Below are 24,589 nucleotides of genomic sequence, written 5' to 3'. Positions count from 1 at the left end.
CGATAAGGGATGAATACTTATGCAACGGACAACTTAAAAGTATGTCATTATGGGTCTCATTTGAAAGATAAAATTATGTAGAAAACATTCGTGGTTTTAGATTTACAAAATTCCTCACCGATCGTCAGAAAATGTTGATTAGATTGAATGGAGAAAAAAAAATCACCTCTGAAAACGTGTCAAGTTTTTTTTAAAATACTTGATATATCAGGTATGAATACTTGATATGTTGTTATAGATGAATACTTGATGCATTATATATGAATACTTCCGCGCGCTAGTCGTAAAATCTTTCAAATATTAGATAGTCCTCAAATAGTAAGTGGTCCCCCTAGGTAGTTAGTAGTTATTGAAATTATTAATGACTAGGAGATGAAATGGGGGATTGTTACGGAGATAGCTAGGTACTCCCTTTTTATTTTATATTCAACTATAATATATATATTTTTTATTATATTCGAACGGTTATTTAATTAAGAGCATCTACATCCCTGAAACTATTAGAGTTTCTAATCTGACGTGGCAGTTTTTAATCCAGTTTCAGGGATGTGAGAGAGTTTCTTATTTAGAAACTATGCAGAAAAGTTTCTTATTAAGAAACTGTTTATAAACTCTGTGTTGGCCAAATGATTGGCTCAAATTATTTCTCTTTTAAACTCTAAAATGAGTTTTAGAATATGAAAGTTAGAAACTTTAAAAATCATAATTTCTAAAAAGTAGTTAACAGTTATTTAGAAATCTTTTGAGTCTTAGGATGTAGATGCTCCAAGACTATTATTTTTCTCAGAACCCCGCGAATTCGGATACCTACAGTAACCCAAAATGCGAGTTTGATCCAGAATTCCGGACTGTCTCTGTTTTGGCACGAATATTAAAGGGCTCAACTAGGGTCTGATTGATCCGGATTCTGATCGTACGGATAAGATACAAACTCAAAATTTGGTACTTTAGGGACCAGCGCAAGTGAAAGTCGAGAAAAATTAAACAACTGGTTCTAATAAACCCTAGTCCAAAACCCTTTCTCTGCGATCATCGTTTCGTCTCACTCCCCAGTCCCAATGCATCAAAACCATTAATCAAATCCATCCATCCATGGCGACCCCACGAGATGTTCGAGAGGTCGTCTCCAAGCTCTCCTCCGACAAGCCCAAATCTCGCGATGTACCCCCACCCCCTCTCTCTCCTTGCGCATTATTTTTTTTTTTCCATTTTGCATTGACTGGGTCTAGATAGGATACCAGCAGTTCGTTTACTGTCCAATTTTATCTTCGCTAAAGTTTTTTTTAACTTTTGGAAAATTATAATAGGAAGGAGTAAAACTGTTGAGTAGCTGGCTGGAGGGAGAGAGGTCCTATGGCTTTTGTAGATTACTCGCTCGAAATACTCTCAAGATTAAACCGGGTGATATCCCACCAGGTCCAAATTTAATCCTTTCAAGTTTACTCATATTCAAATAATTTTCCATTTAATGAGAGAAAAGAAGAAGACAATAATCAATAATCAATGCCATAGAAAATGGTCCCATTTGGACCAGGTGCGAGCGGCATTGTACATAAGAAATGAACCAGTATACAGAAGTCAATTCAGTGAACCTAAAATATAGAGAAAAGAAATTGATACAACAGAACAAAAAATGATAAGTGCACCTAAGCAAACATTATATAGGTAAAAAATTTTGTATTAATTTTCTGTGCATCTCCTTGTAGCTGAGACATGGCCTTATATTATCACTTTGCTAACCAAGTGTGTTGCACTGGAGATTTCCAGTAGCAAGAAGCGCCCGCCTAAAATTTTATACGCTAGGACTCTTCGGATGGCGGTTCAATGTGCCGAAGATCCAAAACTCTTAGGTTTGTTACCAAAAAAAATACCAAAAAATGAGAAAATCAAATTAATTGAAAAAAACTAAGCGGAAGGCATTATGTCAGGGCAAAGATTGTTTCTATTTTCTATTGTGAAGTCTCTGTTCAACCACATACTGGAGGTAACAAAGGACGTTTCCAGTTTCCACTCTGAGTACAGCAGCATTCTCAGAAGTATTCTCATCATCAGTGATTACCGATATCAAATGAGGAACAAAATATATAGCAGTGAGTTTGATTTTTTTCCTTTTCTATTCGTGGCCTCTTTTAAATGGTTTCTGTACTGACTACTTTGTTGTTGATATCAGTTTCTCTGGTATTTACCAGTAACAGTAACAGTATCATTCTTGATTGTTATTTGTTTCTCATGAAAAAAAATAAAACTTCCATTCCCAGTTGTACATCCCAAATTGTTTGGGCATGTTTTGGAGAAGTACTAGCCAGTACATGACAAGCTGGTACTGATGTATTTTGTCATTTACTGTTCTTTGAATAACTTCTCCATTTTTAACTGTCTACATTTTAACCAGGTCTGGTTCTTCTATTCTTGAATAAGGCTGTATCTGGAATTGACATGAAATCAAACATCCAATCTATCTCTAAAGAGGATTTGTTTAGGTCTATTCTGACACTTCATGTTCTATTGGAGAACCCACCTGGTGATTTTACTGATAGTATAAGAAATGAGATCATCTCAGGATTTTGTGATATTTTTGTACAAGTGAGGTTCGTTTTTAATTTGGTCACTTCATTTTTTGTATTTGATACTTAATTCTGAATAAGATGAAATATCAATAAATGCTTTCAAGTAAATATAGAAATTAGAATTGTTCATTTAACTCTGTAAATCAGGGAAGAAGGTAAGATATTGAGAAAGCTTATGGAATGTGTGAATACATACCTGACAAAAGATGGCCCAAATCTAGGGTTTCGAGTTATGGAGATACATTCTTCACTAAAAGAGTGTATGTTTCGTTCTTGGCTCACAACACATGACCGATCCTTGAAGGTACCATTTAATGTATTTTTTGAAATCACATTGTGAACATTTAGGGACTCTAAAAGAATATTATGTTTCTTTTTCTTTCTTATATGCACATTTTTTAATGTTTCAGAATTCATTTTTAACATATGGGAGAATTATGCTGAGGCTAAATAGAGGTGCGTCAGGAGGAGGTGGGCTTGTTGAACAGTTTCTTGATGTGATAATCAAAGAACTAGACCAAAGTGTTGGCACTGCATCTGGCACTTCTCATCGGTTAGTATTTTACTTATTTTGTTCTTTCTGTTTAAATTCTTGAATTCAGATGGTGAATTTAAGTATACATTGGCTGTTGCTGGGTTAATGAAGCGTTCAATTTCGTTTCTTTTGAACTTGTTTTGGTTTTTCAAAATTCAAATAAGGGCCGAGGTGTTTCGAGATGAGAAGACTGGATTAATCCCAAGCATACACGAAGGGTTAATGGATCTTGCTGCCAATGTTTTGTATCAGGTTTTGTTTTCTTATCTTTTTTTTTTTTTGGTTAATTGTAACTAATCAAATATTGGGATGGTACCAGCTGTTTGATACCATATACCTTTTGATATGATTTCAGTAGAAACAAAATCGGTAGGATAGCCCCACTTCTTTCAACAACAACAACAACAACAAAGCTTTTTGGTCCCAACAAGTTGGGGTAGGCTAGAAATGAAACTTCGGAGTGAGGGTTTCATTTCCATAAAAGGCTGTATTTTATAGTGGCTCGCCAAGCCTATTACAACCCTCCTCCTTTTTCCTGGCTTGGGACGGGCTGTGTAGAATCTGCACATGCATAGTTTTAGCCCCACTTCTTAAAAAAAAATGTAACTAATAAACTAAACTATGATAACTTGCTTTATATCTAATTTGACATGCAATGTACCCTATGGAATTCAATCCCATGGTGCACAATAGCTGTCTTATCTGGTTGTATGAACCATATGGATATCCTCACTATCTTCTTCTTCTTCTTCAAAGCCTTTATTCCCAAACAAGTTGAGGTAGGCTAGAAATGAAACCCAACCAGAATCAGCAACACATGGACTTCCCAGGAGGTCACCCATCCTAGTACTACTCCTGCCTAATTCGTGAGGGTTTCATTTCCATAAAGAAGCTGTTTTTTTTACCTCTGGCTCGCCAAGCCTTTCATGACCCACCCTCCTTTTTTCTGGCTTGGGATAGGCTGTGTAGAAACTACACAAGCCTCTTATGGATATCCTCACTATACAAAGGGCAAATATATAAAGTATTATTTTATGCATCTTTATTATAGACAGTTATATTTATATAGGCATGCAAGTACACAACAAAGGCTTCGAGCAAGGAGAAACGATTGAAGATGGAGCATCCTGCCACTCTAATACATGACGGTATCTTAAAAGGTTCTTTCCTATGGTAAGCCTCCCTCTCCCTCTCTCTCTCTCTGTATGAATTTGGAAATTATTAACCTACATCACTTTTGGAAATTATTAACCTACATCACTTTTGCCAGGAGTGGTGCTGTTTGTCATCTTATACGCTATTATGGATCTCGTATTGAAAAGTCTCTTTTGATCGATTGGTTTGATGCGAGTCATGGGAGCCTGAAGAGGTTCTTATACTAGATTTATTTTTTAAATACAAATACTTTTATTTGAGCGTTCTGTAATGAGCATGATTAATAACTTGTTTCCCATTTTTCTTAAATAGGATCTTGGGTAATGCGAATTCTCTGCAAATTCAGGATACACTCCTGTGGCTCTTGAGGTTTGTTTCTTGAGCTTAATATTTGTTAAATACCCTTTAATTCTGAACTACACACCATGCTTGTCTTTTCCATGCTCTTTTAGTAATTTGCTTTGATATTCTTTACTCTGCATTTTGCAAGGGCACTGCAGGAGTTATCCTATGTGCTTTGGCGTTCACAAAATTTTTTGCTGATTCCAAGTGAGGTGCATTTTCCAATCCCTACCATTCAAATTAGAAATTAGAAAGTCTATCCTTCCCTTCCTTTTTTTAGTTTACCTTCATATATACATTGTAATTATATCTTTTCTTAGTTTAATGACTTCGGCTATTAATTTATAGATAGCACATATCAGAAGCCGTTGGCAAGATGTATGGAGCTCATTGATGCAAAGCCTTCCTATTATTTTCAGCACGACTAACTCAGCTGTGAGTTTCTCTAAACATTCAGCTTTTTTTTTTTTGTTTCTCTTAAATATTAGTGTCTGATATTGACAAGCCATAATTGTAACTTGTAGGTTGATACTGCTCTAGATCTCTTGTCTAACATGCTCTTAAGGGTAAGTATCCTTCTGAAGAAACATTTTTGTGTTGTGCATTTATTCAAGGTCTTTTCACTGTACTATGGCATAATTGGACTGTAACATCATGACAGGGGCCGATTCTTCATTACTAAATACGTAATATGTTTGTAGAGATAATAATAGATTGTGTCTTTAATTCCTTCAAAATTGGAATTTTGTTCTTTTGGCAGGATCAAGTAGGTTCAGCTTTTGTAACACAAGATGTGTGGGATTTGCGAACCTTTAAGCAAATGCCATCGTTGTTAGTGCTTTGTTTGGATATTTTCTTTAACATATCAGTATTTTTTTAATTCACGAGATTGTAGAAAGATCCATTTTACAATTTTTTTAAACACTATTTAGGTCTGCTTTACATTTCATTTCTTGCGTCTTCTCAAGGATAGGTTTTCAGGTATGACTAATCTGAACATTGCTTCCTTTTTATTACTTGTTTCTGATCTGCCATAAAGGTTGCTGTTTTTATTTTTGGTAGATGTTACTTCTCTTATGCAGGGTGGTATCTCTGGGTCTTTGTTCGTTAGAAAGAATCTCTTAGAAGCTACTTTGGAATTGGCCAATTTGAAGGTATTGACGCAGTACTGAATCTTATTGAAGGCCAGTGATGTATGACCTATTTATTTCAATAACAGGGGTTTTGATATTTAATTTTTTAAGCTGTCTAATTACATGTTACTTTTGTGGCAGGAACCTATGCTTTTGAATGATGGAAATGTGACTCTTATAGCAGATGTCATTTACTCTCTCTGTACTGGGTCTTCAGCTTCTCTCTCTTCCTTTACTAGCTCAGCGGTACATCTTCAATGAGTTTTTCTTCTAGACGTCTCCAATAAATTTGTTTTCATACTTCATTTTTAATGCATTGTTGTCTTTTCTTTTATATTTGTTACATTTCAATATACTTTTAGCTGTTAGAGCAAGGCCAGGGAGTTGGTGATGACTACGAGTTTTCAGTGGAATCCTTGGCTGAACTTAATCCTGTAATCTCACAGAAGGTCTATTTACATATATTGCATTTCACATTCTCTGATGGAGATATATTAGAAAAAGAACCTCAAGTTTGTCCATAATTCACTTAATAATGATTCATGTGTACTTATTTACAGGTTGAGGCCGACAAGAATATACAAACGCATCTTCCGATGCTAATTAAAGAACCTTTAGTTGTTGAATTAATGAAATATCTTGAGGTTTCTTTGGCATCCAATGCTGACTTTAAGAAAACCAATTCTTCAGCTCTTGTTTATTCTTGTTCTCTTCTTTGCAACATCATCTACTGTGCTTTAGTTATAAGGTCAGATATAGTGTAATTTGAACTTTGTTATCATAATTAATGTTAAAAACAAAAAGCAAGCACTATGTAGGATTCCATCGCAGTTTTGTCAAATGGGAAAACAGTATAAAATAAAACATCCCACATCATGACAACAATTACAGACTACATGTACCTAGTTTATGATATGTAATGCTCTTTTTAACTTTCATTTACACAGGCTACCAAATGAAACATCCCACATTATGACAATTATTTCAGACCACATATACCAAGTTTTGAACCATTTAGCATCAGAAATCAACTATAAAGCTATTGAAATCCAATCTAAAGGCTTTGTTAATACCTCCACATTAGACTCATGTGGGCCCAACTTGACTTCCCTCAAGAGCCTTGTGTCTTCTCCTTTATTCATCCTCTTGAAGAAAAACAGCAGCACAGACTTGGAGCATTTTGATGGCGTTAACCAATCACTTGATGCACTTCTAATGGCTTTTGCTAAGCTCTTTGAGGCTATTTCTGAAAACACCCCTGATTCAGGGCTGGATTTCCAAAATGTACCACCCACATCTCTGAATTCTGATGAAGTGGTCCCCTTTCCTGAGCCTAGCACTGTGATACATGACATGGAGTTGGATGCAAATAGCGGTTCAGGGGATATTGATGCATCAAAAACCAGTAATTTAGTTGTAGCCTGTTCACCTTTAACATATCAGATGGAACTGGTCTCGATCATTACCACCTTCTTCTCTATTCTGCCGATTCGTGCTTGGGAGATCTTGTACAACTGTATTGGAGATGAACCCAATGATAAGGTAGGTATTTACTTTTTGAACTATCAATGAGCACAAACAGTTATGAATGCCATTTTTTTCTGATAAGTCTATCTTCAGGTCCAGCTTAAATAACTTATTTAAAATTGTTACATTGATTTCGAGTCAGGTCCATCATAGCATATTGCATAACCTTTGCAAACACATCCATGATCCAACTCAAAATCTTTCTGTTCTGGTATGAATTTCTTATCCTTCAATTTTGTTTTCTTGAGTGCTTATGTACTAGAGCTTGATTTACTGGTTTCCTATTTCTTCTTTTTTTCGTCTTATATTAAACAGGTCAAAATAATCAATAAAACATTGGAGGAAAGTGCAAACAAAAAGCTTCTTTGTCTTGACTGTATAGATGCAATGGACGTCTTGTTAGGGAGATTACTCTCTCTCCAATCAGTGAGAGAAAATAATAAAGAAATACAATCTTTGCTCAAAGGACTGTCAACAGAGGTAAAATCAAGCAGCTGTTTGGTTGTTGTAATTCTCTATTGTAATATGTGTAAAATAATACATGCAAATTGAATAAGTATTATCTCTGTTGTAGAATTTGAGTAATTTGTCAGAAATACTTGACAAAATTGCGGAGACAGAAATTCCAGATTGGAGTTACCGTGGCAAGCTTATTGGTTGTATTTCCTCTTTTATTTCTCTTGACCCTGACAGTGGCCAGGTAATGATCTTTCTGAATGTTTTATTACTGATTTCTTAATTTATAATGTGCTTGTGAAAATTAGATTTATAATGTGTTTATCAAAATTATAAGCGCTTCTCTTTTCAGGCCATGATTGAACGGCTTCTAGCTATGTTGCATGATCCTGATTACCGTGTCAGGCTTATAATGGCGAGAAAAGTTGGTTTTCTTTTCCAAACGTGGGATGGCCACAATGAGCTCTTTCATGACATTAGGTCAGTTCTTTTCCAATTACAATGTTCTCCTTTATTACTGCTCAACCACGTTCTTATTTGCTCTTTTTATTTGTTTGGTTCAGTTCCAATTTTGGGGTGGAGATGGTGAGGTTCTCTAACGAAAAAATCATCAAAGCTAAAGAAGTTATTGTCGCAGGCTCACAACCTCAGACGTATATTGAAACTGCGCTTATTACTCTAGGTCACCTTGCTCTCTTTAGCGAAGATGTAGAAGTTGAGGTATTTACTTGAGAAAAATCCTGTTTCGAGCTTTTAGTTCACTAGTTGTGTTACTAGTATGATGATCTCTTACATTATATTTTCTTTTGATGCTTAGTGTGTCTTTATGATGTGTGCTGCTGCCTCTATAGAGCCTATTCAAAGGTAAATAAACTAAATTTGGATTAATCAACCTGAATAGTTCATACTTTTTGTTGCAGTAAAATTTAATGCAACTACTACTTTTTCCTTTTATAGAGATCTGACATACACACTAGTTGATAATGTCTCAAAGCAACTTAGTTATCCATCCAGGAGGAAGGTGCGTTGTGTTGTAATCAAATTTATGGTTTCCTTAAATAATTGGATTCGGGTGGTTTTATACCACTTATTCCAGAAAAAAAAATGGGGGCGAGTTCATATTACCTTTTGTGAAACTTCCAAAGATATTTAGCTAGTCTTATTTATCAAAAGTAATAATTCTACTATCTTCCTTATTTTTTAGTACATGGAGCAATTAATTGGTTCGGTTCTCTTTCGGTGGGTTGCTTGTGATGTTAGCCTTGTGTCTCTTGTTGAGGTAAAATTCAGAGTCTCCCATCTTACAATTCTCTTATTTATCTTACTTTTGCATGTACTATATTTTTATTTTCACTTTCCGTAGGTGCAAAATCTATTTGGCTTTGAGGGATCTAACCCGAGAGGCTTCATTGAGTTTTGCAATCCTTCTCTCCTTCCTTTTCTTGTTCTCAAAGGAGATGCCACTAGCCTAAACTGGATTTCTAAGGTTTCGCCTCATTACTTTCTTTGTTTTATCATTTCATGTATGAGGTCTGATATCGAAGGTTAAATAATTTAAGCACTGCAAGAACCCTAAATAGCCGAGACAGGGTTTACTGGATCAGAAGAGGTTTAACAACTTATTTCATATGCAAAAAGAATTGTTTTACAAATTTATATTATCAGAGAATGGTAAACTAGTCCAAAAGTTGTAATGGGATTTGTAGGAGCTTTTGTTTGGCATCAATTCAACAGTTTGAGAACCTATCATAAAAACAAAACCATAGAACAGTAACCTCTTATTAAAAAATTGCAACTATGTGTAACTTTCAGGTCTCTTGCTTGTCCTTGTCTGGTCTAATTAATGAATACTTTGTGCCTATATTTGCGTTGTCCATGGCGTTGAACTGTAGCACGAAACCAGAAAAAGAATATGCCAGAAGAGCACTATGCGAAACGCTTCTGCAATATGGGGACATTTCGGAGACACAAAGGGATGACCTTATAAAAAAGCACCTGGTATACACTTCGATTCTCTCTCTGATGACTATTCTTGTTCTTATGTTAATGTATTTGGCATTGATAAGTTCCTTTGTCCTTTTTTTTTTGAATTTCAGGTTTCAATAGTGGGCTTCTTGTTTTTCCTAACCTCATCATTGCCTAACCCTGAGATGCCTTATTTTGCAAAAGAAACCATAGCTCGTTCAGTTAAAACAATTGTCGACGGATTTATGGAAATGTACATGCTCTTTTGATTCCTCTCTTGGTACAAATTTAATTGTCAGTTCTTATCTTTTATATTTATACATTCTGCAATTTTTATGGTTGTTTTTATGGATGTCAGGGATGATAACATTAGCAGTGTACATGTGGTTGACAAGATCAACATTTTTCGTCCTGATCGAGTTTTTAAGGTAAATAAACTATTAATATTGTCTTTTTTTTATATTCTTTGTACAGATTGCTGTTAACATGGTACATTTGCAAATTACCATTTCCATCAATGTACATTTTGTGGCTGTTTGCAAATAATCATAATCATTAAAACAAACTCAATTCTACAAAAGAAAGAAAAAAAAGACTAAATTACCCCTAACTTTGGGATATTAACTTAAATGAAATCTTTTATGAAGATTATTTCAATTTGGAGCACCCCAAATATGTTCCATTTTTCATTTTTCACTTCTCATTTGATGTTTGAAGGGATGCCCAGTTCAGTATTAACAATCCAATGATTTGCTTCCAGTGGCAAGCATGGAATAATGTTCAACATTTCGTTGTAAACACGAGAATGTTCGGTTATTGGTACAATCAGAATAAAATACTTGGGTATTATTTACAAATTGCAATAGAACCTTCATATTTTGTCATTACAAAAAGTGAATTTGTTTGACTTGCAACAGTCTAAGCATGCAAGTAACCTACGTGCAACCTATTTGGTGCCTAAAGTTAATTTATTTTGTTATATTCTAAATGCAGTTCTTGGTAGAAATGCACTATCAGATAACAGCTTCTAATCACTTCCGGCATGTGCACTACAAGCTCTCTGCCATTGAGGTGCTCATGGATGTACTTGGCCACAGGGTTATCATTCCAAGCACTTCCTAGTAAGTTTTGCATTTGATATTCTTATCATTATTTTTAACTTTAGAGAAATTATTTCTGCACCCCTTAACTTCACCCGAAAGTTTTTATACTTAACATGCAAGTTGTACATATCTAATTCAATGTGTTTATACCTAGTATGTAAAGTGTTTACCATTTTTCTTTTTATTAGTAACCATAGGAAAGTATCAGGGAAATACACTGTGAATAAGTAAAAATACAACTTCCAGGATTTTTGTTCCTAGTAATGTAAGATATAAACACTTCTGTCATTAAGCTTAAACTTTAGTCAGAATAAAGTGTCAACATCTGGGGTGCAAGGGGTGCAAATCACCCTTCTTAAATTTATTGTTAAATGTTAATATTATTTGTGTAAATCTTTTTTTTTTGTTTTTTTTTCATTTTGAGGAGTTTGTAGTGGTTATTATTGGTAGTTTAACTTTGTCTTGTTTATGGCAGCTACATTATTAGCATTATAGGGAACTTTATTCAGATTGGATCTTTGCAAGATCAATGCTGTATTATCCTTTCTAAATTAGCGGAAGCATTTAATGCGGATCCAACTAAAGAAACCATCAGCGTGTTAGGCGAACAGCTTCAGGTGATTCTTTTTATCTATATTTTAAGGTCGGGGAGAAACCTTCATCATTAAAGATATATAACAAAAATTAAGAGCCTTGTAAAAAATTTTCATGTCTGATTACTTATTTCTGCTTGGTTTTTGATTGCTAATAGTTTCTGGTCTCGAGGTTAGTGGCATCTTGCATTACTATTGGAGGCTGTGAAGAAGGGGGCATTTCACATTCATCTAGTGTTATTTCTTTGCTCCATCAATTGACTGTAGATGCCAATCCATCCTTTTATGATTATATAAGAGTATGCGTTGCTTTCATTTAAAGTTTCCTTTTAGTGAGTTTCATATTTTTTTTAATACTGCAAACCTGTTTTTTTATGTTGCATTTCTTTTTGGCTACAATTTAGGTTTAGCTATGATGTTTTCATATGTGTGTGTTATTCTATTTCAGGAACTAGAACCATTCCCAACTCTCAAGTGTTTAGAGAAAATAAGGGTTTTCCACAATGAACTCTCCAGAACCTATTCTCCAAGGGATCAATTTTTGAAGGTAAGTTTGATTGGGAGTGGTATATAGGCAGAAATACTCTCCGAATTTAAATACACTTTTAATGTTTCCTTTAAATTGTTTGTCCTTTTACAGTTTGTCAAGAGAGCTCCTTATCTGCCTCCTAAATTGTTCTTTTTGAGGTAGTCTATACACTTTAAAGCCTTGTTCATGTGATTTTTCTTCTTTTTTTTACTTGTGGTTTTTATGGAAACATTCAGTCTTTTTTGTGTTTCAGCCTTGAGATGCATCATAGTAATTTGGTATCAGGATTGCTGATAGACAGAGGTTCAACAAATGGATCGGTGGACAGTGGGTGTTGGTACACTGACCCTGATTTTGTGTCTGCTGCATGGGCACTACTTGATCTCTGCAGTACAACCAATGAATACAGTTCTGACACCTGTGCACTTGCTGCTGATTTCCTATCTAGGGTTTGTTTCCATTATTTCTCTTTTCTATGCAAACACCTCTAGATCTTATTGCCATACCATATATATTCTATTTCAATGTTGTATTGGGCCTGACTTTTGCACGGATTTGTTTGTTTCATGCTTGTTGTTTGTTCCAAGTATCACATTGTAACTCCTTTATTTACTAATGACTTGCTTCTTCTAATAATAGGTTGGCATTTGTGACCCACACCATGTTGTTTTGCTTTTACCTGAGAACACTTTGTGTAAAAACACTGATAGTTTTGCTGATGAAGCCAGTTCCCATCCCAATTCAGGGGTTTCTGAAGAGCTACTAATACAGATTGTCAGGTTACTAAAGATGTGCTTATCTGATGATTCTGTGAAAATAGTGGACATTGCTGCAAAAACTCTAAAGGTACGAAATTTTAGATCATTTTGTACTTGTCTTGATAATGGTTTATAAATTATTGAGTCAGAATTCTTAATTTTAAAACAGTCAGTCAGGTCTTGATTTGATAGAAGAAACACTGACCTATTAATTTGTAGGGAATTCTTTCAACAGCAAAAGGACAAAATATACTTCAATGCCTCGACTCCCACGATAGATCTTTATTGGCAGTACGAGTTTTTTTAGCTCTCTTTTTTTAAAGTTAATATATTATCTTCTCATCTCTTTTGTTAACTGGAATTTGTTATGGCTGAGTAGGTGCACTCTAAAGGTGTGAACATGGCACTAGTTGAAAAGTTACTGCTTGAATCTGATGGAGGCTCTACTGGTATGGCACAATATTTTTTTCTTTACTAGATATATTTGTATCAAATAAGCAAACTAAATTTTTCAAAATTTTAATTTGCAGTTTTGGTCAAAGAATCATCCTTGTGGGAAACAGAAGGGAAAACCTATGAAACATGGGTCTGCTCTCTTGTTTACTCACTCATTACGCACTGTGATGACATCATTCTTCGGTACTTCTTTCAAAGTTAATAAATCATAGTTACATTTTACTTCTTTGGTGTATGTTTTCTTGGTAATATAAAATATATGTCTTGAATACCTTCTTCTTCTTAACTTGTTTGGTGTAGACTCTGCCAAAGTATAGTACTACTGAAAGCTGAGATAGCTGAGCAATTACTTGCTAGTGTCTTGGTTAGTCTAGCCAAAAAAGCTGACTCACTTTCTTTGCTTTGTGAAATTATCTCAAAAAAGGTAAATACATTCTCAATTTAACTATAACACATTGACTATCAGGTGTTTTACTTCAAATTTTAACAAAAAACGTTGAAATTTTTCAGATCAACGAGAATATATTTGTCGAATCAAATTATTCACTGAAGTCAATTCAAGTGTTTTTGGAAGCATTGAACAAAGTTAGGTCCTTTTATATTGCTGAGAAGGCCAGATCAGTCCCATCTACACCTAAGGTAAACCTTGGCTGTAAGCTAAGTACCTGATTTGTGTTTCTTTTTGGGCTATTTTGCCATGTTTTAGCCTCAATTATTACACCAAGACAATAAACAAAATAAAGGAGATAATAGTAGGGACGAAATCGGTAGTATAGTTTTCTATTTTGCCAAGGCTATTTTTGCCTTGGCTGAAAGGACATTTTATCATTTGGAGTATCTAATTATATAAATTATGTAATGAATTTTTGGTAGCATCTTTGATTGTGTTGGACTACTTGTCCATAGTTTTCTATTTCTCCCTTAACAGGCAAAATCTGATATCAATAATGAAATTACATGATGTCTAATCAGTTAGCTTTTGTAGGCCTCCTCTTCCTTGAGGCTGCAGAGAGCATCAGTGAGATCAAAAGACAAGTCACCTAAACTTGAACAATTTACATCCTCTTGGCAAAAGGTGAAGTACTTATTTTTCTTCTTTCTTTCAAGAAAATTGCTTATTTTATACTTTTCTTTGATATAAATAAACATTTAGTATTACTTTTGCGCTGAACCAATATATTATTGTCAAAGGTGTATTGGCTTTCGATTGACTATCTAGAGGTCGCCAAAGCAGCAATGGCAAGTGAACCACATTCTTGTTTTTAAAAGCAAAAAAATCAATGTCATTGTTTCTTAATTTTCTTTTTTGTTCTTTACTTAAAATTGTTTACTGGTTCTCACATTTTCTCTAGAGGTGTGGATCATACTTCACAGCAGTACTATATGCTGAGCTATGGTGTGAAGAGCATTTCACTACCCTATCCCTTGGCTCACCCGATTTTTCTCATGAAGAGCTGGTTATTATTTTGGCCCTATTTTATTTTATTTATTTTTTAGATGCGGAAAACCCAAAACAGTAGGCTGTGTTAATTGTGTATCAAAAAGCAAAATAATAAGTTGTTACATTTCAGTTGGTAATTGTACCAGCCTTTACCGGTATCTTTTTCTTAAAGGGGCTAGTATGTTTACTCTTGTATGTTTTCCTAACTCTGTTTACATATTTTGCTAGTTGCCTCCTCACATAGATGTATTAGTTGCAGCGTACAAGCAAATCAATGAACCAGATAGCATCTATGGTATTGTACAAACTAACAAGGTTGGTCTTTAATCGAGTACTTGATCTATGTTTCTTTTTGTTCTTTTTCTTATTTTTTGGTTTATTTAATTGTCTTTTACTTGCTGTTTTTGTATATATAAAAACAGATGGCATCTCAAATAGTTAGATTTGAGCACGAGGGTAACTGGAGCAAATCCTTAGAGTACTATGATTTGCTTGTAAGATCAGCTCCAGCTAGAAACATTGGTAGATCATATGAAATGATGTGTAAAGACCGTAATTCATACGGCGCTTCGTCAGGGATAAATCAACCAAACTGGGACTTGTATAAAGGTTTAGTGAGGTCTCTTCAGAAAACTGGATGCACTCACATGCTTGATACGTACTGCCAGGGCTTAACCAGCCAAAAGGATTTTTTGCAAAATGACCCCGAGTTTGTTGATATTCAGGTGAAGTTATTTGAACTGGAACCTAAACATTCTTATATGTGTCAATTCTTTTTTTTTTTTTCTTTTTATATAATGGTGCATTGTGCTTTTTGTTGGTACAGTTTGAAGCTGCTTGGAGGGCTGGAAACTGGGATTTTTCTTTTTTCATGCCAGATGCAAATACCCTATATATTTCACAAAATTCCAAATATAACCTTTTCAATGAGAGCTTGCACAAGTACATCTCTTTTATTTGCTCATGGTTTGGGGTGAAAGTGAAAGGGCTTGTGTTGACCATGATGTTTTCTTTTGTTCATTTACTTTGTTTTTTTTTTTTTTTTTGTATAGTTGCTTGAGAGCTTTACAAGAAGGTGATAATTGCGAGTTCCTGCTGAAACTTAAAGCTGCCAAAAAGGTACTTACGGTTTCATTCACTTCTAAAAATATTATATAAATCAAATGGTGTAAACACTGATTTATGCGTAATGCAGGATTTGGTACGGTCTCTTGCAAATGCTAGCAAGGAAAGCACCAAGTATATCCATTCTACTGTCTGCCGCCTCCAGGTAATCAACCTTGTTGTAGGTGGTGCATTTTGTTGTATTTATTCCTTGCATCAATTCTTGCAATTGAAATTGAGATATTAGTTCTTTGCATCAATACTTATAATAACATCAGATTTTCATAATGCAAAAAGATGCTGGATCACATATCTATGTCGTGGGATGTACGATGGAAAACTTGTGCTGATAAAAGGTCAAAATGTACTCCCAAGATCATTGATAATTCTTCTGAAGCTATCATCCCTGGAAGAGCTCAGGTTCGTATTTTTGTACTGGGCCTCTGTGTTTGATTCTTTGATTGGTGTTATTCTTCTTCCTCTTTACTTTACTTTTTTTTTTTTGGTACTCCCAAGTCCCAACAGTATGAAGTAGACAAAAATCTCTAGGTTATTTGAACTTCTGATGGTTAATTTTGAACTGTCAAGGGGACATGCATGTAATAAGATAAAACTAACTATTTTCTACCAAGGTTGCCTTCTAGTTGGTTTGATCTTACTTTTCTTTTGATAAAAGGTAGCATTTGAGCTACCCGTTTCATTAAACATGAAACAAGTTTACACCATCAAGACAGGAAAATGTAAAGATCCATTTTGCACTAGTGCTCTAGTGGTGGGGTCTGCATTGAGCAAATAAGTAGTACCAGGTTTTTAGTGGTTTTAGGTTTCTTGGGAGAAACATATATCTGCTAGTTTCTCAAATACATCAACTTACAACACAGATAGCAATTAAGAAATATTTTCTGTCACTTGTATAATTAGTGATAAAGTATTATCAAAGATGTCACTAAACAATTGCCAGTTCGATCTTGTATTGCAGATGGAACCACTGAATGAAGAATGGAGATTTGTTCTTCAACAAACTCAGTTGGATCTTGACATATTGGAACCCTTTATTGCATTTAGGCGTGTACTTCTTCAGATCTTAGACTGTAAAGAATTTGTCATAGAAAATCTCTTACAATCTGCCTCAGTCCTTCGCAAGGTTTAAACCTTTTTGTTTTTGAATTATCCACTTAAACTGTTTAACTCTCGAGAAGATTTGATTATGATTGCTTTGTTTTTGGAGTTCAATAAAAGATTAGTCATATGAGTGAGGCTATGGTACTATGCATTGCGCATAGTGGTCTCTACTATGGATCAATGTCTCCACTTTCAAAGTCCAAATAGTTGATCTCTATATGAAAATGTGCTTGCAGATCAAATTTTATATTTTTTAGAATTGCTTTACTATGTTTTTAGATGGGTAGAAATCACTTGATCTAAAGATTCTAGACCATTCAAAAGTAGTGATTTTTCACATATCTTAAGAAATAGTAAAAAAAAATCTAAAAAATGTAAAATTTAGTCTGGAAGTACATTTTCATATGGAAATGATGCTGAATGGTTCAGATCATTGACTATTTGGACTTTAAAGCGGAGATATTGATCCATAGTACGGACCAATCTGCACTGTGCATAGTACCATAGCGTCACTCTAGTCATATTGATAATTAAAGGAGTGATAAAAGCTGGTTAAAAATACACACATCTGGGTGTAAACACCCCATTTCCAGGGAGCGGTTTTGAATCCTTGTGTTCTAGAAGGCTTGTTGTACCAATTTATAAACTAAAGACCCATGCTTCATTAAACTTAATTTGAAATTTGGAATGAAAGGCATCATCTTGCTCTTTGGAAACTTATATGTTGCTAATTATTCATGCAGGGCTCAAAGTTTTCTCTGGCAGCAGCTGCATTACATGAACTTAAAGAACTGTGCTGTCAGAAAGCACAAGGACCTTCATCACAAAATTATTATCTTGCAAGGGTAAGACAGTAATAACTATTGAATCAACTATTAACTTCATTTTCTTTATATACTTCTTTTGTGGTTATAGCTTGAAGAAGCTAAACTTTTGAGAGCAGAGGGACAACATGACATGGCAGTTAGTCTCGGGAGGTACATCATACAAAATTATCCAAGGGAGGAGGAGATTTCAAATGTATACCGTCTGGTCGGTAAATGGCTGGCTGAAACTAGATCTAGCAAGTAATTCTTTTTGCATGTCTTAGTATTACTAGATACTTGATTATTTGTATGTTAAATAATTTGTTAGTCCTATGGCCTGATTTTTTGTTTCATGTTATTTTGATTGGGCAATTTGTATAGCTCAAGAACTATAATAGAGCAGTATCTGAAGCAATCAGTGGAACTTACAGAGTTGAGAAAGAGCAGCATGGGTACGTGCATATCTAGGCAGTGCCAGGCTTACTTCCATCTGGCACACTACACTGATGCTCTTTTCAAAAACTATGAAGAAAGACTCGCATCCAGTGAGTGGCAAGCTGCTCTTAGGCTCAGGAAACACAAGGTACCTCATAACCTTTATCCGAAAAATCAGTCCAGTATTGAATAATACCAATTCTCCAGTCGGGTTCCATTTCTAGCCTACCCCAACTTGTTTGGGACTAAAGGCTTGGTTGTTGTTGTTGATTGAACAATACCAATTATCTGTAACCTCAAATGAGTTTTCATACTATCTGAAAAGAATTAATGGCGGAAGGGAGCAACATCGGAACTTTGAAGCTTGCAATTAATTAAATTTCAGGGATGTAAAATTCCAGAACAGCAGTTCCCTTTATTGTCATACTTTTAGCACTGATGAAATTATTTTTATTCCCAGACCAAAGAGTTGGATGCGCTGATTAAAAGACTAAGAAGTTCATCTAGGGTAAGTGGCAGTTCTATGGTACTGTATACTATTTAGTCTGGTATCCTTCTAGATTATTGACCAGTAAGTACCTCCATTTTAGAGGGACATTTTGTTTTGGATTTATGATATTACTTCTTCTTCAATAAACTTTGTAGGGAGAAAAGACAGATTATTCAGTTAAAATTCACGAATTACAAAAACAACTTGCAATGGACAAGGAAGAGGAGCAAAAGCTTCAGGTAGTTATATATATATAACCTATTGTAATATAACATTATTATTTTATAGAGGAAACTAAAATAAGTGCACAGTTAAGTATAACTATATATAATGAGTTTGGCTAATATAACATCAATGTTATTTTAGCATATATAACACCAATTCCAAAACCTATCGAATCGACTTCAAACGACTAATCCAAACCGTTCAAACTAATGTACTTTATGAGTGATGCGTTTACATGCAAAATTTATAACTTTTCAAACTTATTTAGTATCAAGTCAAGCGGTCAAATGTGTGAGTTTTTAAGTTAATTTTAATGCATTCATTTTTTCAATATTTTTACCGCTTGACTTGATACTAAATAAGTTCGAAAATATAAAAAATTTGCATATAAATGCATCACTTATAAAGTAAATTGGTTTGAACGGTTTGGATTAGTCGTTTGAAGTCGATTTGATAGGTTTTGGAGTTGGTGTTATATATGCTAAAATAACGTTATATTAGCCAAACTCATATATAATTGACAAATACTTATTTCGCTACAGCAGAGCATGGGCACATTATTTCTATTTATTATTTTTTTTTGGGTCTTTCTTGGTAGGATGATAGAGATAACTTTCTCCGCCTAGCCTTGGATGGATACCAACGTTCACTTGTAGTAAGCGGCAAGTATGATTTACGTGTGGTATGTTCTCTCAACTTGTTTCATTTCTAGCCTACCCCATCTTGTTTGGGACTAAAGGCTTGGTTGTTGTTGTTGTTGTATGTTCTTTCAAAAACTAGGTGAGTATATGATGTAATCTCTATTTTTTTCTTTTCTTTTTTTGTAATTGTCGGACTGACAGAGTATTATAACAAAAAAGAGAGTATATTTAACCTTTTGACCTTAACTATTTTGAATTATGACTTCTCATAACAATAGATATTCATTAGGTATTCAGGTTGGTCTCCTTGTGGTTTAATCTTTCCTCTTGCAAACATGTGGTTGAATCTATGCACAAGACAGTAAAGGAGGTATACTTTATTTCATTTGTTTACTGTTATATTGTACTTCATTAATTTTTTATTATATTATTTTTAAATCCTTTCGTTAATAAGTAAAACCTTACTGAAAATGCAGGTTCAGTCATATAAATTTGTACCGCTAGTTTATCAGATTGCATCAAGGCTTGGAAGCTTGAAAGATGCTCAAGGGTCTAACAATTTCCAGGTCTTTTTTTTTCCGTTGTACAATTTCTACAAAGATTTAGATGATACTTTACATTCCTTTGTTAAAAATGAGTATGATTTGTGTTAAAAATGGGTATATCTCAATAATTTTACAGAATGCATTGGTTTCTCTTTTGAGGAAAATGGCAATTGATCATCCATACCATACTATGTTCCAGGTATTTTATGGAAATATTAATTTTTATTAATACATATCTGGCATAGTACAAAAATTGTTGCTCTCTGTTAAATTTGTAGTCAATTTTTATTCTTGTAGCTGTTGGCTTTGGCAAATGGAGACCGAGTAAAAGACAGACAACGAAGTAGGAGCTCTTTTGTGGTAGATATTGAAAAGAAACAAGCTGCTGAGAATCTCTTAAACGAGCTTGGTTCCTTTCATGGTCCTTTGATTCGTCAGGTTAGCCTTACTTTCTGTAACATACTTTACATTCATCTCATAGTTAGGTTTTGTAATAATATCATAACATGTGCAAGTGAGACTATGACATGTCCGTTTAGAATTTGAGACCATGATAGTTAGGTTTTGTAATAAGATCATAAATTCATAAGATGTGCATACTCCATATCTGTCTATAACCAACCAAATGTTAACTTGCTTTGATTTTTTTTTTTAATGTTTTTTTGGGCTTATTTGGGAATTATTGCTTACATATCCTCTTAGATGAAAATGATGGTGGAAGCATACATCAAGCTTGCTGAATTAGAGACAAGTAAAGAGGTTAGTAAGTATTATTCTTCTGGCGCAAGGATCGCTTGACAATGGTTATTCTGGCAATCTTGACAATGAATATTTGAAAAAAAAATTAAACTTGGGAAGTAAATTTATAGGTATGTTTGGTGTTTTAATAATTGGTTCTTATTCGGTATTCGGAAAGCCACCAAATACCGCATATACAGTATGCGGCCGAATATTCGGATTTTTATTCGGATTTTCAAATGAAAAATCATAGGCATTAACTCTAATAAACATAGATAAACATAGATAAACATTACAAATAAACATAAATAAAATATAACACTAGTTAGAACAAGTTAACAATCCACAGTACAAATTACAAAACTACAAATAAGCATAAATAAAACATAAGTTCAAACTTAAATAAATGAAATTATAACTTATTCGGTTCTTATTCGGATTCTTATTCTTTATTCGGAAATATTCGGCCGAATAGATAATATGCAGAAAAAAAATATGCGGCCAAATATTCGAAACCGAATATTGGACCGAATACTCATTTTCTATTCAGATTCCAACCGAATACGAATATTCGGCCGACTAAACCGACTTTTAAAACACTGGGTATGTTATTGTACATGTAGATAGCGTAGCGATCAAATTTCATGCAACATACACCAAATCTCATCATATTTTGTAGACATTGTATGTGTGGATAATATGGATCATGCCTATAATGTTGGATTTCAAATGTAATCTTTATTTTTGAAGATTGTCAAAATGAAGCATTGTCAAGTGATCCCCCCCCCCCCCCTCATCTTATATTTTATACCCCTGAAATCTAAAACACTGGAAACTTTTGGATTGTAGGATACTAACAAGAAAGTGCCTTTACCAAGGGAAATTCGCAGTCTTCGCCAACTTGAGCTTGTGAGATAGACAAAACAAAATTATATTTTTTTTCAATAATTGTTCCTTTCTTCTGAATAAAGAATGAAGAGTGCCTTTTTCTATTATTATATCTCCTTAACTTGATGTCCTTGGTACTTAAGGTTCCAGTTGTGACAGCTACAATTCCTGTGGACCCAAGTTGTCAGTACGGAGAAGGATCCTTCTCTCATTTCATGGGATTTGGAGATTCTATAATGTAAGTCTAATTGTGCTCCTTTTTTGTATTACTCTAATATCAAATACCTGAAATGTTCCATCTCCGATCAGTTAGCTTGACTATTTATAGTTTAAAACCTGATTTTGTAGGATAATGAATGGAATAAATGCACCCAAACAGGTTGAGTGTCTTGGGTCGGATGGTGAAAAATATCGTCAGCTTGCCAAATCTGGAAATGACGACTTACGCCAAGATGCTGTAAGAAAGGATGACTTTTACATGTCTTTTTCTAATTTTGTAGTAGGATTTCTCATCATCTTTGTATGTTTGGGAAAACATAATAAAAATACAGGTGATGGAACAGTTTTTTGGTCTTGTAAACATGTTTCTACAAAACCACAGAGATACTTGGAAGAGAAGATTGGGAATACGTACCTATAAGGTTCAAATTGAATTTTCGTGTTCTTTGATTATTTTTTTATGATTATTTATTTGTCAATCCCAATTTTTTAAATCAATAACAACAATATCTTTGGTTTTTAATGTTTGACAACTCTATGCCTATTGCGCATCAAATATCATTTTGAGTCCGAACTGGATAGTTCTGGACACATGATACTAAAATATTGTTGTAATATATTTAATAAACCGGGACAGGTAGAAAAAGGTTTCATACAGCTGATCTCTTCAGTGGGTCCCACTCACCAATTCTCCTATAATATTTTTACAGGTTGTTCCTTTTACCCCCAGTGCTGGTTTGGTTGAATGGGTGAACGGAACTATCCCCCTTGGCGAATATCTTCTTGGAAGGTATTAGAGTTACCTTTTTGGCTAAAGCATTTCTGATATTACTTTTCTTTATTTTCTGTTTACTTCTGTCTGTATTCTCTTGTGCAGTACACGGTCTGGAGGTGCACATGCTTGCTATGGAGCTGGAAATTGGTCATTTCTTCAGTGCCGTGAGCATATGTCAACTGTATGCTTAAACATTTCTGATATTATTTTGCATGTGCAACTGTCCACATAAACTATCTTGCGTTTCTTTTCTTTTATAAAGGGCAGTTCCTAATGTATATTGAAAGAATGCACGCCTCTATTTTGCAGGAGAAGGACAAGAAGAAGGCTTTTCTTAGAGTGTGTGACAATTTTAGGTATGAATAAGTAGCCTGTGATCAATGGTTTATAATTCCCTGTTACTATTGTTATTTGCTTCCAATACAAGTATTTGTTGAAATGTACAGGCCAGTGATGCATCACTTCTTTTTAGAAAGATTCTCCCAACCGGTTGATTGGTTTGGTACTAGGCTCTCTTACACTAGGAGTGTTGCCGCAAGTTCCATGGTTTGTCATTTTTTTAATCTAGCAGTTTAATTTCTACATGAATTTTTGTTTCTTTTGTATGTTTTAGACAACTGTTTGGTTTTCCTTGTCTTTTGGTAGGTCGGCTATGTTGTTGGTTTAGGAGATCGGCATTCAATGAATATATTAATAGACCAAAAGACGGCAGAGGTGATTCATATCGATCTTGGTGTGGCCTTCGAGCAAGGCCTAATGCTTAAAACACCCGAGAGGGTATTAATAACTTATTATTTGTTTTCAAATTTTTAGCACATTTAGGTTTATTGGTTGCTATTACAGAACATACAAACATTCAAAATGGAAAACCAAGTGAGAAAATAGGCTAAATTGACTCGGTACAAAAATATAGGTGCCGTTTAGGCTAACAAGAGATATGATAGATGGCATGGGAGTAACGGGAGTAGAGGGAGTGTTCAGAAGATGCTGCGAGGAGACTCTCTCTGTTATGAGGACCAACAAAGAAGCCCTTCTCACTATCATTGAGGTACCCTTGTTCACTTCTTTTTTATATCTTCATTTCTTTACTTGCAATTATATGTTTTGGTTGTGCCAATGATTTACAACAAATAAATTGCAAATATATATTCAGGTGTTCATCCATGACCCGCTCTACAAATGGGCCCTTTCTCCTTTGAAAGCCTTGCAACGTCAGAAGGAAACGGAAGAGGAGATGGACTCTTCCTTAGATGACTCTCAAGATGCCTATGAAGGAAATAAGGATGCGGCACGTGCCTCCCTCAGGGTTAAACAAAAGCTTGATGGGTACGAAGAGGGCGAAATGTGTAGCATCCAGGGCCAGGTAATTAGCTAAATGATGTAATAAACCTTGTCATTGTCATTCAGAATAAAGTGATAATTTGGCGATCTTATTAATTTTGTTCTCACTAATCAATTAATTTGTTTGTTTTGAAGGTACAGCAACTGATACAAGATGCGGTCGATATTGACCGGCTGTGCCAGATGTTCCCTGGTTGGGGTGCCTGGTTGTGACCTTTATGCTGAGTTGGAATTGGTTGGAGTCCCTGCTTTGTAAAGTACAATTTTTGTATAAACTCGATAGAATAGATATGTTGTGGCGCTAGGAGTAGGAGATGATATGAAATAACGTAACAAGCCTTATTTTTTCTCAGATTCTCACTTCAAATTGTTTATATGACTGGTTAACACCGGTGTTATCTTTGTTAGAAAAAGCCATCATTTCCTTTGCGAGTTGCATGAAAATGCGCAGCCTTTTGCATGCAAATTGCCCTTGGGGGTTGGTGCAAAGAATACATTTGTTGATCTCTTTACCTAGCTAGCTAGCCATTCAATATCCAGTAATTTGCAGCCTAAATAAAAGATCTATGTAACTCTCAAATAAAATAAAAAAGAACCTATATAATCCATTTTTTATGCTACCCAACAGAGATTTTTTAGAAGAAACTAATTGTGAATCATAACTTCATTCTAAAACAAAGGGTTTATATACAATACCAAC

At 34.5% G+C, this 24,589-nt stretch overlaps 1 protein-coding gene across 6 annotated transcripts; it reads left to right on the top strand.

The window, feature by feature from the left end:
* Nucleotides 1-981: 981 nt before the first annotated feature.
* Nucleotides 982-24,319, top strand: ATM (Serine/Threonine-kinase ATM-like protein). Of its 6 annotated transcripts, XM_078318138.1 has the most exons (78): nt 988-1,161; nt 1,308-1,416; nt 1,707-1,850; nt 1,929-2,090; nt 2,393-2,588; nt 2,715-2,871; nt 2,978-3,120; nt 3,267-3,354; nt 4,172-4,275; nt 4,373-4,471; nt 4,570-4,626; nt 4,748-4,811; nt 4,948-5,034; nt 5,124-5,165; nt 5,360-5,430; nt 5,532-5,580; nt 5,682-5,753; nt 5,874-5,978; nt 6,095-6,181; nt 6,293-6,480; nt 6,680-7,274; nt 7,402-7,470; nt 7,575-7,739; nt 7,834-7,959; nt 8,068-8,195; nt 8,279-8,435; nt 8,533-8,579; nt 8,673-8,736; nt 8,920-8,994; nt 9,079-9,201; nt 9,528-9,713; nt 9,812-9,933; nt 10,039-10,108; nt 10,674-10,801; nt 11,259-11,400; nt 11,535-11,675; nt 11,825-11,923; nt 12,017-12,063; nt 12,159-12,354; nt 12,545-12,751; nt 12,883-12,954; nt 13,043-13,112; nt 13,194-13,302; nt 13,420-13,543; nt 13,630-13,758; nt 14,105-14,194; nt 14,311-14,358; nt 14,472-14,576; nt 14,789-14,875; nt 14,983-15,285; nt 15,387-15,502; nt 15,613-15,679; nt 15,756-15,830; nt 15,962-16,084; nt 16,644-16,808; nt 17,530-17,631; nt 17,702-17,853; nt 17,974-18,175; nt 18,488-18,535; nt 18,673-18,756; nt 19,341-19,424; nt 19,673-19,753; nt 19,860-19,949; nt 20,065-20,127; nt 20,226-20,366; nt 20,631-20,687; nt 21,516-21,575; nt 21,698-21,792; nt 21,903-22,011; nt 22,106-22,195; nt 22,484-22,563; nt 22,651-22,729; nt 22,858-22,904; nt 22,995-23,094; nt 23,194-23,325; nt 23,462-23,596; nt 23,702-23,911; nt 24,025-24,319. In XM_078318138.1, exons 1-78 carry the CDS (start codon nt 1,093-1,095, stop codon nt 24,100-24,102), a joined length of 8,982 nt encoding a protein of 2,993 aa, XP_078174264.1. In that variant the 5' UTR covers nt 988-1,092; the 3' UTR covers nt 24,103-24,319. The 6 variants fall into 6 exon arrangements, 3 of the variants coding, with proteins under 3 accessions (XP_078174264.1, XP_078174265.1, XP_078174266.1); XM_078318139.1 differs by lacking the exon at nt 988-1,161 and having other exon boundaries at nt 1,768-1,850; XM_078318140.1 differs by lacking the exons at nt 988-1,161; nt 1,308-1,416; nt 1,707-1,850; nt 1,929-2,090 and having other exon boundaries at nt 2,399-2,583.
* The last annotated feature ends 270 nt before the right edge of the window (nt 24,320-24,589 follow it).

This window comes from Carex rostrata, chromosome 17 (assembly GCF_964058835.1).
Source record: "Carex rostrata chromosome 17, lpCarRost1.2, whole genome shotgun sequence".
NCBI lineage: Eukaryota > Viridiplantae > Streptophyta > Magnoliopsida > Poales > Cyperaceae > Carex > Carex rostrata.
This window is presented reverse-complemented; position numbering and strand designations above follow the sequence as displayed.